The sequence below is a fragment of the Poecilia formosa genome, unplaced genomic scaffold (assembly GCF_000485575.1).
Source record: "Poecilia formosa unplaced genomic scaffold, Poecilia_formosa-5.1.2 Scaffold365, whole genome shotgun sequence".
NCBI classification, from domain to species: Eukaryota; Metazoa; Chordata; class Actinopteri; order Cyprinodontiformes; family Poeciliidae; genus Poecilia; species Poecilia formosa.
This window is the reverse complement of record NW_006800304.1, coordinates 14,997-30,865: the sequence shown is the minus strand read 5'-3', so window position 1 is coordinate 30,865 and position 15,869 is coordinate 14,997. Positions and strand designations below refer to the sequence as shown.

At 43.6% G+C, this 15,869-nt stretch overlaps 1 protein-coding gene across 1 annotated transcript in view; it reads right to left on the bottom strand.

Annotated features, from left to right (window-relative positions):
• Window positions 1-14,216, bottom strand: part of LOC107833335 (poly(rC)-binding protein 3-like) — a 16,996-nt gene extending 2,780 nt beyond the window's left edge. The window contains exons 1-3 of the mRNA XM_016662266.1: window positions 14,006-14,216; window positions 825-1,130; window positions 139-162 (exon numbers count right to left, since the gene is read on the bottom strand). Coding sequence (XP_016517752.1) covers window positions 139-162; window positions 825-953 — 153 coding nt within the window. The 5' untranslated portion in view covers window positions 954-1,130; window positions 14,006-14,216. The remainder of the gene's footprint in view (window positions 1-138; window positions 163-824; window positions 1,131-14,005) is intronic.
• Window positions 14,217-15,869: the final 1,653 nt, after the last annotated feature.

Here is a 15,869-nt window from a genome sequence, read left to right as displayed (position 1 = left end):
CCCACCTGCAATGGCACGGCGCCCCCCCTAGGGGGCGCGCCCCACAGTTTGGGAACCTCTGCATTAGTGGCATATTACAGTTTTCTGCATGCAATGGAAATGCAGCTGTTGTGAAGGAAACAGCCAATAGGAACTCACCTTTCCAATAATACTCCCAACTTCCTGTGTAGGAAAGAAAAACAACCAGTTAGAAAAAGTTCAGCTCAGGAATGAGCCTGGATCTGTGTTCGCTCCAGCAGCACCGGGTCGATGTAAGCTAGCAGGAAGCGATGCAGCAGGACCGATGCTCTCATCCAGGGCCGGCCCAAGCCTTTTTGGGGCCCTAAGCAGATTTTTGTTTGGGGCCCCTCATACCAAGATGCTTCATCATTCATAAGCTAGTCTTTGTGTGTAACATAGCTGCGTATCATTAGCATTATTTGTGATTAGCTCACATCATACCAGTGTTATTATGACTAATGATTTTAACCTTACAGGAGTAGCAAACTAAAAAAATATTTGGATTTTGAGATGCAGCATTATTTAAGTATACCAAATTATTTTAACTATTTCAACACTGAATTTACAGTTAACAAGTAAACATGTTTAATATCTTATATTTCCTTAACAGTGACAGCAGCCATCAACAGGACGAGAGCAACAACCTTAATAATTAATATAGAACATGTTTTCCCATGTGCAAAAGCATTTGGTTTGAATGTTATTTTAAATATATTGTCATGTTAGCTCGGGGTTCTTGGGTGCCCCCTGGTGGTGTGGAGGCCCTAAGCAGCTGTTTAAATCTCTTATGCCTTGGGCCAGCCCTGCTCCGATGGGTTCTTTACCTTTCCGTGCATGAGGAGGCGAAGCGTGAGCGTGACCCCCATGGCCCCGTCTCCAAACTCCTGTTCACAGCTCATGGTCCGGGCGGCGGCGGCGGCGTGGTGGGCGGAGTCTGCCGCTAAGAGACGCATGAAGGTCCAAGGCGCCGAGGCGAGAGGAGCAGAACACCACGGAGAACCTCTGAAGAACCCGCTGAGGAACGATGGAAAGCCCCCGAAAAGCAACGGCTAGGTTCCGGGTCCAGATGATGGAACTGGACTGGTTGGACTGGTGGAAGGGGAAGTATCGCTTTTATCCCGGTTCTTGTTCTGTAGGAAGCAGAAAGAGAAAAACCTTTATATTATCTAGATTTTCCTTCTATAGTGAATAAAATACAGTTCAGCCAAACAGCTTGGTGCACTGCTGCCACCTTCTGGTCATGAAGGGAAAAACCTGCCAACAAGTCAAAGACCTGGTTCAGGCCCAGTAGGTTCATCATCAACGAGCACCAGGATGTAAAAACAAAAAGGTTTTAGGGTCTCCAATGTAATTTATGTGTAACTAGTAAATTAGTGAACTCAGTGTTCTCCAGTCTCAGCTGTTATTTTCACAGTTTGATTTTTTTCTCACAAATATTCAAGCACAAGTTGTTGAAAATGTATGTGAATCTGACTGTTTTTAAATTACTGTACAGTATTTCTGTCATGTTGTAAATTTGCCCCGACTGTAAAGTCTCTTCTTAATCTTTTTATCATATTTTATTAGCATGTCTGCTACGTCTGGATTTCTTTACTTTAAAAAAATAAAGGCTGGTTCTGTTCTGTTGCAGGTTGTATCTAATCCGGTGCAGCAGAGTCACCAGAAGCTATGAACACAACTTCTGGTCAAACTGTGCTTCGACTACAGAGGCATTTCTTCTGTCTGCCACTAGAGGGAGCAACACAGATGTTTGTAGACTGGACTTTGAAAAGGTTGTTAGAAAGTGATGCCAGAAGTTCAGGTTTCAGCCTGTGGGTCGTTGGTCCCAGTTTAAGATCAGTATGAACTGGTTTGCTCCCACTGTGCTCGGAGTTTAGACAACATTCCCAGTTAAATCTCCTCTGGTATGAACCCGGTGTGTTTGGTTCTGCTGCAGTAATGTGGAAATGACCAGAGTTTCTCCAGTCAGTCGATCTGAGCAGTAGCTCATGAGCTAACTGGGAGAGGAGCACGGAAAGCGCCGGAATGGAAAAGAAAGGAAACGCTGTGAAGACGCTTAAAGTTTTCCTTTTACACAAACAAGGCAGAAACAAACAGAAATGAAACCGGCAGCCATTGCTGCACACTAATGAGAAGCTGTCCGTGGTTTGCATGCAGCCTATGGATGTGTGTGTGTGTGTGTGTGTGTGTGTGTCACACGCATCATGACTTCCTTTGATCATTTTCCCAGGAAGCTGCTGACATTTCCTTGAGCATCTGTGATTTTATGCTTCGTGTCTGAAAGTCTGTCCTTCAGGCGTCTGTCTCTATGCCAACCGGGATCCTTGGTGGTTTTAAGGTGTGCATGTGAATAAAGACGTTCATGAAGAGATTTCTGCTTCATTCCAGCCTGTGTGTGTGTGTGTGTGTGTGATGGGATTGTATGGATTGCATTGAGCCGTATGTATCCATCTCCATTTGTGCTGAGAGCGTCTGCTTCTTCCAGCCTCATAAAAAATACAGAATCTGAACCAAAGTAGGTCAGCATGCAGCCTGTCTGGCACGCGAGACCAGCAGCTTCTCATGACGTCTCTGACTGGGAACCACGGCGCTTAACGTCAGCAGCAGCAGCGAGCGGACGGATCGGCTCAGTGTTCAGATACCTGCGTTCAGGCTGGATGTGTGTGACGCTCCGTTACTTCAGGTACTGAAAAAGATTTGTTTAGTTTTCAGCTGCAACCTGTGTGTGTGAGATGTAAATCCAGAACATTATAAATTATTGAGGCTCTTTCAGATGCTTCAGCCTCTCTCCCTCTGAGTCATATATAACACGTGCACACACACACACACACACACACACACACACACGCTGTGGCCTTGTACAGAATGAACCTTGAATCTGTGAGGTCACCACTGAGTCCAGATGACATCAAGACAACTCAGAGTCACATCACCTGATATTTTCAAGGTTCAACATGTTTCATTTTCCGCTCTTTGTGGTAAATTCTCATTTATTTTACACCATCATAACAATCTGGATTATAATCCCTCATTTTAAAACTGAATTGTTCCAATATGTGGAAGAAATGGAAAAATCTAAATCTTTCCGAAGAAAACTGTGAGTCAAATTATTCCTTTTCATTTTTATCTGCTAATGAATCTGGCTTGATGCTGGCGGTGATGCTCTGTGATGGACACAACACTGGCGGAGACGAGGCGTAAACCACCATTAAAACCTGGACTACTGGGAATGCTGGTCCACCAGTAGGTTCTGAGAGGAACACCAGTCAGGACTTCAGCTGAACAGGGAACGGTTCAGCTGAACCGGTGATTAAACATCCTGATGGTCCAGTAACAGAAGTGATGAGGAACGCTGCACATAGTTACCACAAGTCTGGACCAGAAGTGATCGGCGCCATCTTGGTAGGCAAGCGCAGCACAAAGCACAGCGACCCCTGGCCTCCAACAAAAAGAAAATATGTGGAAACTCTTAACCAGCGTGTGAGAGAAAGTTACATAAACAAAATGGCTTCTGTCAGGACCGACCCGTGTAAGACAGAGAATGGAAACATGTCGGACGGTGTGGACGAGCTGCCTCTGATGTCCAACTGAAGCTCACTACTTAACACGAAGAATGAGCCGGACATCTGTACAGTCAGTGTCTAAACGGATTTGTAAAGGATGAACGACGGTCAGTAAACAACAGGCTGCATGTAAAAGCTACATTAGCTGTGCTAAATTTGCTAGTTATGAAGCAAGATATAAATATAATTAATATTTATCTTAGTACTACACAGAGGCCGGTAGAGTACTAAAAATGATAATCAAGTAACAGTTGTACTGATATTGTTTATAGGTTAGATAGAAAATTGAGAGCTAATTCAAAGCTTGTGGCTTGTTTGTCGTTGTCATAGCAACTACCTACCAAGATGGCTGCCAGCTACAGAGTTCCTGGAAGTGTGACATCACATGAGAACTACAACACAACTGTTTGTTACCATGGAGACCGAACACAGAGAAGCCGTTTGCTTCATTGTTGTCCTCCTGAGAAGAAAACAGAACCATGTTTCAGTCGGTTCTGAAAATATTTCCAATGATAATAAATGAGTTTTTAATTTTTCCAACAGGAAATGAACAAATGACTGACTGACTCTTTCTGGTGGAGTCTGTTCATTCCTCCAATCACGGCAGAGAGATCAAGACTTCACGGTTGTCCATGATTTGATTTTATTGGATCTGATCACCAGGTGGACGGCCCGACTCATTCTGGCCGGCAACAAACTGCATCCAAAACCTGATTGGATTAAACGGAGAGACAGCCGCTGGTGTCTTCATGCTGATTGGATTAAAAACAAAGACCCACGTTGGGCAAAGATCTCAAGGACAAACTGAGCATAAAAATGTCCTTTCAGTGTCTGGATCTGAGTCTTCTTTAAATATGGCCGCATGTCGAGCTGCTGTAACTCACAGCAATAACCTTTCATCAGCCTGGGAGGATTCAGAGGAACTGGCTTCAGCAGAGGGAGAGATGGAAACCTGAATCAGAGCATCGTACATGTGGGCTAACAACATGAACACAGCAGCAGTCATTTCCAGCGTCCAGTCAGATCGGCTTAACAGCAGAAAACAGTGTAAAAACAAACAAATAATTATGTCAACAACTTTAACACATCAGTGCAATTAGTTCATCTAGATGAACAAGTTAAAGTCCATGTTAAACCCAAATTAAAAAACTCAATAGCAACAATCTCAGATATCGTATTTGCTTCAGTTTAATAAATCGTTCGGCTTTAATAAGGAGAAATGAGATCACAGCTGCATCTATTCTGATTTATTTATGTCCCAGGAACACAAACATCCCATCGTTCATCAGATTATCATCCAGCTCCTGATGGGACACAATCCAGGTTTATGATCCTGCTTCGTCTCATTCCATCAAGTGTGTGTGTTCCTGCTGGTGTGTGTGAGATAATGATGTCATGGCTGAGCAGCAGGGATGTGTGTGTCTATAACACAGGCTGACATCACCCTGGTGTGTGTGTGTGTGTGTGTGTGTGTGGCTGAAGTTTGCAGCACACACAACAGTTAAAAACAAAGTATGAGAGAGAAAAAGACAAAGCCGGACTGGGACGACCCGGTCCTGCTGGTCCTGCTGGTTCTGATGACTGTAATTAAAGGGACGGGATAATGGCAGGATGCTAACAGTAATGAAAGGTCATCCAGCAGGAAGCAGGAGGGCGTCTCCACACAGCTGCCACTGCCAGGAAAGGATCCACAAATTAACACCTTAAACAGATCCACTCCACCCTCCACACCGACTCATTTATTCCTCCAAGAAGAATCTGGAGAGGAAGCGCTTCGTTTCCTCCGTAGGTGTGAAGCTGCTCATTTCTTCTCTGTTCACGGCCCTCCTCCTCTCTCTTTCCTCGCCGTCAGTGGGATTGAGTTAAAGGTCAGGACAGAGAAACAGAAACACTGGACTGCTCTGGAGGGTTGGAGGAGAAATCCTCTCCTCTAGAAACAAGATGGCCGCCGGATTCAGAAATCCTTTATTTATCCTGAAGGGAAATTAAATGTTGATCATTCAGGTGTCTTCAGAGAGTCGCTGTGGATGGTGATGCTGTGGGCTGGAAGGATCTCCAGTAGCAGTCAGGCTTGCAGCAAATCTGAAGGAGCCTCTGACTGAAGACTGTCTGTCCTGACATGCTAGCAGCTCAGCATCTGAAACAGAGACAACATTCCACAGTAACGTGTAATTGCTGATGCCATCAGGTGCTAATCCACCTCCTTTGCTTTTGCTGCTTCTCTTTAAATCTCAGTCTGGTTAGAAGCCGGGCAGAGAGATGTTGGAGTAGCGGATAAGATCCGTTAAATGCCATGATAAATGGAAAACTGTCTAGATCCTTTATTGGATTTGAAGTTCATCCAGTTAGTTTTTCCTGTTTCCACACAGAAGAGATGATGCAACTTCCTGTCCCTCTGCATCCATGAAGCTTTTCAACGCCGCTGGGATATGGAGTCAAAGTTCAGGTGTTAGTTGAGCTTTTGAGATGCTAATCAGCTGCTCCGAGTTGAAAAAAAACAACACCTTGTTGCCACGGTTACGCATCATAACTGGTGTCTGAAAGTTGGGAAAGTAAAAGCAGAAATCCTTCCAGCTGTTCAGCATCCAGAACCAGAGGGAAGAATTGTCCAAACAGCAACGATTCAAGCAGAGAACTAAAGAGCTGCTGCAACCTGCTGCCACCGTCAGTTTACAGTCATTTTAAGATTTAAAGATCCAACCGGAGAAAAAAACAAAGTGAAGATGTTTTCCCTCCAAATACACAAAAGATCTGCTGTTGTCATAGCAACCCTCCAGACCTCTCAGCTCTTCTGGTTCTGGTTCTGCTCTGCATCAGAACCAAACATGGAGAAGCAGCATTCAGCTTCTATGCTCCGCAAATCTGGAACAAACTTCCAGGAAACTGAAAAACCACCGAAACACTGAGTTCAGCTGGTTAGAGCTGCTTTTTGATTCAGATCTGGTTATAATCTGCATTATACTGCATGTAGCTCTACATCAGGAAGGCCTAGTCAAAGTCCAAACCTCAGCCTGTGCTGAAGCAATATTACACCAATATTTATCCACAAAGAGAGAGTGATAAAGTGGAGGATGGTGGCCCTGTTGGGTCATGGGGTGTACTTAGTTTTTACTCTTTGGTTCTGCTATTATTAATCTGACAGGTTTATGAGCCAATATTTATTATGAGCAGATGATTAGGAGGCTAAAGCTGAAACAGGGTTTGTTTGTCACTGTGTTTACTAAAACCCTTCAGATGTCTGAACACACACACACACACACCACTCAGGAGACAGCAATATGAACACAACTGGTCTGAACACACACACACACACACACACACACACACACACACACACACCCCGCTCAGGAGACAGCAATATGAACACAACTGGCATGAACACACAGACCAACTGAGACACAAATAGAGCGTGAAGCATGTGTTGCATGCACACGGCTGGGCTGACGGAGCAAATAGGAACCCACACACACACATGCACACACACATACTGTCTGAGTCACACACACCGGGGGGACGGCTGGACTCACAGCAGGAATGGACACACTCACTGTTAGTGCAAAGAAACACACACACTCACACAGCCAGAGCCTGAAGCAGAGAGCGAACATCTGAAGCATCTGAATGTGGAGCAGCTTCAGACTCAGCAGAGTTTATCTGGAGGAGTCAGAAACGTTCCAGCGGCTTAAACAATGCTGGACCGGGAGAGAAAACCTAAATCCTGGGCGGAGGAAGTGGAGGTCGGCTCTCAGCGCAAAGCGCCGGCAGAGAGGAGGTTGATCCAGGACAGCAGCCGGCCGTGAGGATGCATACATCTCCTCTGCTCTGCTCTGCGTGGAGACACACAGCGTGCAGTGACTGCAGGTCAGGGTGAAGGAGAGCAGAGATGCTGCTTACATCTTCTGATGGCCTCAGCAGAAAACTCCTGAAAACAGAAACTCCTGCGTCTGAGGAACGTGGTTCTGGTCCAGGCGGAGGCACTGACTGAAGGAGAAACCGAGCTTAACAGGCTGCAAAAACAGGCAGCAAAATGTTTCACTTCACTTCATCCTCCAAATACAAACAGACTGAAGGAGCAGAATTGTGTGTTTTATGGGCAAATTCAATTCCAATTCAAACATGCTTTCATTAAATGTTGTAACTCATATTAACTCAAATTCTTCAGAGTTATTCCTGTAGGCAACTCTGCTACCTTCAATTGTTATAAAAATGCTACATATCAAATTGAACGTCTTGACATTGGGCCTCTGTCTCTTTAAGAAGCTCCTGCTCTGTCTGAAGCTCCGCCTCCAGGAAGTCATCCCAACATGGCTCTTCTATTAACGCTTTAACATTTTTACCAGCGTCGCTCTGAGAAGTAGCTTCTACGATGAGCTCAGCAGATGTTTGCTAATTGCTGCTGGCTAGTCTGAAGGAGCAGCTTAATGGTTGCCATGGAGATTAAAGAGTTTCTCAAACATGTATCAAAGAATCAAGACAACATTCTAGGTCTATATCTGATGAGGGAATAACTTTATATCATGATGCAAAGCTTAGAAAGTCGATTTCACGAGATTCTGCCCCTTTAAGAAGCAGGTCATCCTCGGCTTCGGCTGGAGAAACTTCAACTTCACCAGAATATTCCTTCCTCTGTTTCTCAGGACGTTTCTGCTCAGACAGCAGCAGAGGCTGGTTAAAGATCCAGATCCAGGATCTGCAACCCGACTCGGGTCGGACTCCACATTTAAAAAGTCTCTTCCACTCATTAGTGACAGTTTAGCTCTGACAGCTGCAGAAGATTTAAATACGACAGTTTTATTATGGGATGGATAAACGGAGCTGAATTATTGAGGAACGATGTTCAGAACCAAACTGAGTCTGAATATGGAGGAAATTAGCAGCAATAATCTGAGTTATTTAGCCTGCAGGAAGAGAAGAATATGACAGTTCAGTTTTCAAAATTATATATTTATAAATGTTATTTCCAATGTCACACTTTCAAACTAAATAATAAAAAGCTAAATATTTAGCTCCTACAAAAATATTTAGTTTGAAGCTAAATGTGTAATTTTCAAGTTCACATTTATATTTAGTTTAAGGTTAAACTAAATATAAATATTTAGCTTAAAGCTAAATAGTTAATATGTGAACTAAATATTTAGTTTCAGACTACATACTTAGCTTCAAACTAAATATTCTGAAATCTGAATAATTAGCTTTAAACTGAATATTTAGTTTTCTAATATTTAGTTTGAAGCTAATTATTTAGCTTTTTGTTCCAAACTGAATATTTAGTTAGATCAAAGCTAAATATTTAGGTTTGTATGAACTAAATGTTTAGTTTGAAACTGTGACATTTATAAATAAGTAAATAACATGGTGAAAATACGACTGATTGATAAATGAACCGCCATGTTTTCTCTTAAACAACCCAAATTACTGCTGTTAATTTTCTGCTGTATAACTTTAGAAATGGCAGCTTACACCCACAGTCCTCTGTCTGCATCAAGACAAACAGCCGGACGAAGACATCCAGACGGTCCAGGAAGACGTAGACATGGAGATAAATTTATCTCAAAGAAGAAGATGAGGAAGATGAGGAATGAGGAAGATGAGGAAGTTTCCTACAGAGAAAACCTTTCTGCCTTCTCGCTGCCTGAAGGATCCGACTCTCAAAGCTGGAGTTCCCTTCATCTCCAACTCATCCTGTCCATCAGCCACTCGTTCACTCATCTGTGGATATCGTCCGTCTGTCTGACTCCCTGCTGGGAAGCATGAGCGAGGAGGAGGAGGGTGATGAAGGAAAATCAAACAGCAGCAGAAAGAAAAACAGATAAAACAGCCCAATGAAAAAAAGCATAATTGACTTTCTGTCAGATATGGAAACAGCAGCTCAGTTTCTGTTGATTCGTTATAAGACGTTTAGTCAGAACGAATCCAGATGTTACAGCTTCCTGCAGAAAAACGGAAACCTCTGACGGCTCCTGACGCTTTTCAGACTGAAACACTGAAAACTCTCACCTCATATGCTATGAGCTGAGGAAAAGTTTGGAGTTAGCGGTGGTCGACACGCTTTCATTAATATCCTGCATGATTTCTGACTGAAGTCCTGTCACAGCAAATTAAGGTGAAGAGCAACACAGTCAGCAAAACTCAACTCTAAAACTGAAAACCTGAGTGAAAAGTCCTGAAGTGCAAGCCGAACAGGAAGGTGTGCAATAACAGATATGACCCAGTAGAGGGCGCTATGCTATGTTGCAACGACATGGTTGAAGCTAAGTACCGTGTTGGTGTAGCGCTGAGCAGTGTTTGTTTATGATTAGCTCTTTGCAGTTAGCGCTGCTGAAGTTTTAGTTCGGTCCATCCAACACTGGTTTCAGAAATTCTCCAGGTCTGGATGAATGTCCTTCCTGACAATGTTACTTTACTGACCTTTACTGTCAGCTGCCAGACAGGAAATGGACAGAGAGACAGAGAGAAGACAAGCAGCAAAGGCCATGAGGTCAGGAATCGAACCCCAGAGGGCTGCAGCTGAGTAAGCTGTGATGCCACTCCACCCGACGGCCTGCAAAGCTTTTCTTCTCGCAGATTTTCGCTCCGTCACCATGACGTCAGCTTCATCCACCAAATCCAGATGAACATTTCATGGAAACCATGGAAGCATCTGCAGCTTCATATTTAATGGCTTGTTTAAATTCTGTAAAAAAGGGAGAATTTTTCCATGAAAGCAGAATCTCTAATGGATTAACCCGATGCCAAGCGTCGTGTTTTATGCTCCTGTAAGCAGGCCAGGAGGCTTTGGTCGCCTTTCTTCCTCAGAAATCCAGTTTCCTAATGAGGACTCAGCCTAATGAAATCTAAAAGAGTAAGAGGCTGACATGGAGACGTGAAGGGAGGGAAGCAGGCTGCAGAGGCTGCAGGCTAACAGGCAGGAAGTAATGGACTCTTTATTGAATTAAATGCCCCGCAAACGCAGAGCAGTCATTATTATCCAGCTGGGATCCTGACACCACCGCCGATAACAGGATCCATTAACCCGATTGGCTGCGCAGCCATTCGTCAAAAGCCGTGCTTTAATATGAAGCTCAGTTATCACTGGAACTGACGCTAGGTTACAGATTTTAATATAAAAACAGATCCAGGTTTCAGTCAGACATGATGAGGCCCGGCGGCTTCCTGCAGGGAGAGGCGCTGGTAGAAAACGTTTTCAAAACTCAAACTTTAAAAAAGCCTGACATGCAGGAAGCTGCTGAAGCCGACGTTCATCTGCAGAGGAAGCTTCATTCATCTCTTCCTAATCAAGATGCCACCAGTGCAGAGCCTGCTCATCAAGGCAGAGAGACAACAATGGAGGCAAAGACGACGTTTCTCTCCAACAAAGTTTCTGCAATGGACCAGAGGAGATCGGTGCCGTCGGTTCTGACTGTTGGGACAGAACCGCTTCCAGGTGTGTGTTGCTGTATTTCACTCTTTGTGTCACTCTTACACAAAGAGAGAAATGAACAGCTTCCCCAACCAGGACTATGATAGTTTTAGGTTTTTTCACTATAATTTAGTTTTATTTTGTTACTTTTTGTTTCTCTAGTCGAGTTAGTTTCAATTAGTTTTTAGTGTTTGATATGTTTTATTATTTAATATGAATTAAATATTGTTTAGTTTTGGTTTTTATTGGTTAGATTTTTCACTTTAAGTTCATTTTTATGAAAAAATATTTTATTGGGATTGCGTATCGATTGAGTAATAAATACTCAGCAAAAAACGGATAAAATGTTCATTGAACATAAACTGGAGTTTTCTCCCAACTGTAGCGTCGCCATTTTGTAGACTAGCTTAGCGTAGCGCCAGGATGAACACGGAGTGTTGAAATCAAAAAAAAAGAAAAAAGAAAAAAAAAGAAAAATTAAATCAGTTTGCAAGGATATCAGTATGTTCTAGTTTTTCCCTATTAATTACCATTTTTATTTAATTCAGCTAACGAAAATGTTTTCTCAGTTTCAGTTTTTGTTATTCAGTTAGCTTTATTTAACTACAGTAACTTTGCTTTCAACCATCCAGGAGTTCAGAGATGATCTGAGATGTTTTTATTTGATAAAGTCACAAAGTGCAACATTTGAGTCTGTGCAGAGGCTTTCTGCTGCCTTCAGGTTCCTCATCAGCAGCCAAACCGTCTGCCTTAGAAACAATATCTATACTTATGCATCATGTTTTCTTCACCGAAGATGCTAAAAAGTCGTCTGGAGCAGCAGGATCCATCGTCTGACACAAAGACGCGTCGCTCCGTCACAATCTGCTGCTCTCGGGTCGAACAGCGGCAGCAGGAAATGAGCTCGCCCAACATGACTGCTGCTTCACTTGACCCAATGACCTCACTCCTCTGCAGCGGCCGTCTCAAACCGCGGCGGCGGAACGACGGTGAAATGTCAGCGATGTGGTTAACACAGCAGCCAAAGGAAAAATGTCTCATTTGGGATGAATATCTGATCGGTGCGCCGCTCTGCCCTCTGAGGAACTAATCCTGTCCAACGTGTCCCCAATCCGTCCCTCAGCGTCCACTCTGCACACGTCCAGCCCTGGCAGGGATTTCTTCTGCCAGTAATTGGGAACGGATCGGACTTTCTGACGGGTTTCATCTGTAATCGGAGCCGGTTCGCCTCCTCTCAGACCCGTTTAGAGGAGCTGATGTTACATCCACTCAGATCAGCGTCAGAAAACCAACTTTAGACGTTAAATATGAAAATCTTTCTGCTTCCGACAGAGTTCTGCACAGCGTGACCCAAATCCATCTGATTTCAGATGCAGAAGCTCTGAAGTTTCTCATTGAAGCTTTTATTCTGCTCTCTAATTGGAACCTCAGCAGAGAAACAGGAGAAAAGAACAAAGAGGAAACCAGAGCTGCTGATCCAAAACAAGATGGAGACGAGCTCCTCCTGTCGCTTCATGTTGGACAAACTTAGGAAGCCATGAAAGACTGAAAATATGGATTTTACAATTTGTGAACGAGTCGCATGAAAACACCCGAGGCATGTTTCTCTACAGGACGATGCTGCCGCTTCCTGCTGGAAAAACCAACACGAATCCCAGGTTTGATCACAACATGATCCACCGAGTCCGTCCATCAGAGGATGACTTCAGAGTCCATCCTCTGAAATAATAAAACAATTTTCATTTTTCATGAAACTTTATTTAGAAACTCACTGAGATCAAAACCTCACTAAGGAGGACCTGGCCGAGAAAAGCAGCAGCACATCATGACAGACGAGACAAAAGGAAACAACAAACAAACCTCCAACCGTTCGGCCAGAAGCTTCAGTGTTTTCACAAACCAGATCATGTCAGCGTCTCAGAAGCTGCCATGTGGCGAACCACAGGGCTCCGTCTCAGGGCGATTCTGTTTATTTCCCCTCCAGGCCAAACAATCAGCCAGTTTTCTGATCTAATTCTTTATTTTCTATGCTGATGATACTCAGCTATGAGTGTTTAAAGTTGTAATCATTGATAAATGTTTAAGTAGCTCTGTGACGACAACTTGCAGCGAACCGGTTGACTGAAGCATCACAACATGTCGGCGTGTCAAACGCTCCTGCCCAACCGAACCTCAGGAACCAGAACTATGAGGTACCGGACTTCAGGTGTGAAAATAATACGCTGAATCTCCACATGAATTGCTGCTAAGTTTTCATTTTAAATGTCAGCATTGACCTTTCAGCCCTGTGGGTCGATCCGCCAGGCTCTGCACGGCCGGACCGGGATCAGTTTCCATCATCATCGCAGCTGCATGGCGAAAATCACATTTATTCAGACCGACTGTGACGAGTCTCCTGCTGTAAAACGTTACGTGTTGGTTAGATTGTTTGTAGCCCATGTGAACATGAAGTCCTCAGAAAGTGGGACGTTTCTGTTCCCGTCGTGTTCAGGGGAGCCGGGGTCACAGTCAGGTGTGTGTGTGTGTGTGCGCGTGTGTGTGTGTGTGTGTGTGTGTGTGTGTTTTACGGTGAGCTTCAGCCAGACGGTTGTCCCATTAAAATGCGTTTCACCAGCTTGCCGTTTCATTGCAGTGATGCTCCCACCGGGTTCACTGTTCACCTCCAGGTCCAACATGTCAGACTGGATTTTATAAACAGAAATAAACTGCACAACCATGAGTTCAATAATGTTTGATCCAGGAGAGGAAGCTAGAAGCGGGAGAGTTAGAAACCTCTTCTTCCTGTTTATTCCAGCCCTGCGTAGCGTCAATATTTGACTAAATCACATTATGCGTACCCTGACATTTTAAAAGTTTGCTTAAAATTTGCATGACAGTTGAAGGGAAACGCAGCAAAGTCAAAGTCCTGCAGGAACTCCAGCTGTCAGAGAAACCAGAGGAGCTGAAGCAAAGCTCAGGATTCATGGTTCCATTATTTTTGACTTGGTAAAAAGGTTTCCATCAGCTGAACGTTCATCAGGATGTTGAAAAGTTTTGAACTCACCAATCTGACGGATCAGGTGTGAAGGCGTGGCAGCATCTCTGGATCAGAACCCTGCAGGAACAAACAAACACTGATGATCATCTGACTCAATTAAAACGACGGCTGGGACTTTAACACAACGATTCTGATTCATTGATTACATAGATTTTAAATTATAATGCTTTTATGCAATTAATCACTTTTTTTATGCAAAGGTTCCCATTTTAACCTTTATATTTGTGCGTTTCTGGTACACAAGTGACAACAACAGCTAACACGCTAACAGCTAACACGCTAACAGCAACGGTGGAGGATGAAGCGTCTTCTGGTCCACTGGGGTTCAGTTCTGCTTATAAACGATCTGATTGGACGCTGGAAAAGACTATGTTTGTGTTCAAATTGAGCTACAAGGAATTAGCCTCTCAGCGAAGCTATTCAAGCCTAAAATAGCATCTTAATGCTAGCATGTAGCAGCTATCGCTAATGTTAGCATCCACAGTAAACATGAATGCTCCATGAATGATCAGAGAAACTCTGGAAAGATGAGCGGATAGAAAAACACTTTGCTCCAATCTGATTGGTGAACAAATTGATAAATATCTCTTCTCTATTTATTGAACAACTTAGCAGAAAAAATGTTTTTTGACTTAAAAATGTTGCTTATTTTTTTATCTATAATTTTAGAGTACTAACAGGCTGTGAAATTAACTCCATTAAACATTTTAATCCAGTCCCACCACTAATTAAAACCGTCCTCGCATTAAACCCAATAAAATACGTTGAATTTTGTGTTTCTTTATGTGACAAAGATCAAAAAGTGTAAAATTCCTGGAATCCACAGTGAATCCAGCGGATTATCGGACCGGGACAAAAACAGACGGAAAGCAGCTGATTTTCACTGAGAGTCATCAAGTTTCCAGTTCCTCTCACTGCTAAACTCCACTGCTCCCACTAACCAAACTGGTTCCCAGTTCAGCTGAAGAGAACCCAGAGAACATCTGACATGTTTCCAGTCAGAGTCTGTTCTTCAGCTGCTGGACACAGAGACAGACATAGAGACAGACGGAGAGACACAGAGACATAGAGACACAGAGACAGACAGAGAGACACAGAGACAGACAGAGAGACACAGAGGCGGACCCAGTAGAGACAGCTGGAATCTCCGGCGTCTCTGGATCGCCGCGCTGCGTTCCTCAGAGGGTTTGGTGGGTCGGCTCATGTTGTTGGAGCCGGTAAACAGGCTGAGAGCTGGGAGGTGGGCACGCACACACACACACACACACACACACACACACACACACGTCCTCTGACCTTTTCCAGATGTCAATGTGTGTGTGTGTATCAGAGCTATAATGAGGTCTGAGGGGAACACAAGGCGTCCTGTTTGTCTCTGATCAGAAACACACACAGAGTCACGACCCTGACCCACACACACACACACACACACACACACACACACAGTCGCTGGCTGTTAATCTGTTACAACCAGCAGAAACTTTTATTCTGAAACAACAACAATGTGAATCTGACACCCTCCAGACTGGACACAGAAATACATCTCTGCTAAAACACACCGAGTCTTAACAAGTGTCCCGTATTGCAGATGTCTTAGTTTACTTCAAATAAGACTAAAAGACTAAAGCAATAATTAATATTCTAGAGGAAGTTCAGACATATTTAGGCATCTGAAAAATCCCAAACAATCCAGGATTATCAGATATTCCATAAGAAGCAGAAGCTTTTAGGTCAAGATAATAAAAACATGAATACATTCAGAAGCTGAGGAAAGATTAGAAGAAAGATATATATATGAATAATGAATCAACCTATTTTAATTAAAGCCTGATTCTTTGCTACACAGATGTAGAAACAGAAACAGAGGAGG